Source organism: Gregarina niphandrodes (assembly GCF_000223845.1).
Source record: "Gregarina niphandrodes unplaced genomic scaffold scaffold00007, whole genome shotgun sequence".
Classification (NCBI taxonomy): Eukaryota; Apicomplexa; class Conoidasida; order Eugregarinorida; family Gregarinidae; genus Gregarina; species Gregarina niphandrodes.
Genome location: NW_011645778.1, coordinates 294,304 through 294,689, shown reverse-complemented (window position 1 = coordinate 294,689; position 386 = coordinate 294,304). Strand labels below are relative to the sequence as shown.

Sequence of the window (386 nt, the reverse complement as noted above, 5' to 3'; positions counted from 1 at the left end):
GGAGAAGGAGGCTACTTATGATCAGATCATGGAAGCGATTAAGAAGGCTGCTGACGGACCCTTGAAGGGCATCTTAGCTTACACTGATCATGATGCTGTATCTACCGATTTCATTCATGACAAGGCATCGTCCACTGTCGACATCAAAGCTGGCATTTCCCTCAATCCCACTTTCGTGAAGCTTATCTCTTGGTATGACAATGAGTGGGGTTATTCCAACAGCTCTGCGATCTCGCTGCCCACGTTGGAAAGACTTGCGGTTTCTAGAAATTTAATTTTTCCCGATTTTTGAGATAATTTCAGATAATATCAATGGCAAACGTGAGCAAGCTAGTACGTCCCACTAGCCGCCCCGGGGACAGCCAGTACCCGATTTTCGCTCCGCC

At 47.2% G+C, this 386-nt stretch overlaps 1 protein-coding gene across 1 annotated transcript; it reads left to right on the top strand.

Moving 5' to 3' along the window:
- Positions 1 to 28: 28 nt before the first annotated feature.
- GNI_051860 (glyceraldehyde-3-phosphate dehydrogenase) lies at positions 29 to 292 on the top strand (the record flags this gene model as incomplete). The annotated part of the gene is made up of 1 exon (XM_011131494.1): positions 29 to 292. One exon carries the CDS (start codon positions 29 to 31, stop codon positions 290 to 292), a length of 264 nt encoding a protein of 87 aa, XP_011129796.1.
- Between the last annotated feature and the right edge of the window lie 94 nt (positions 293 to 386).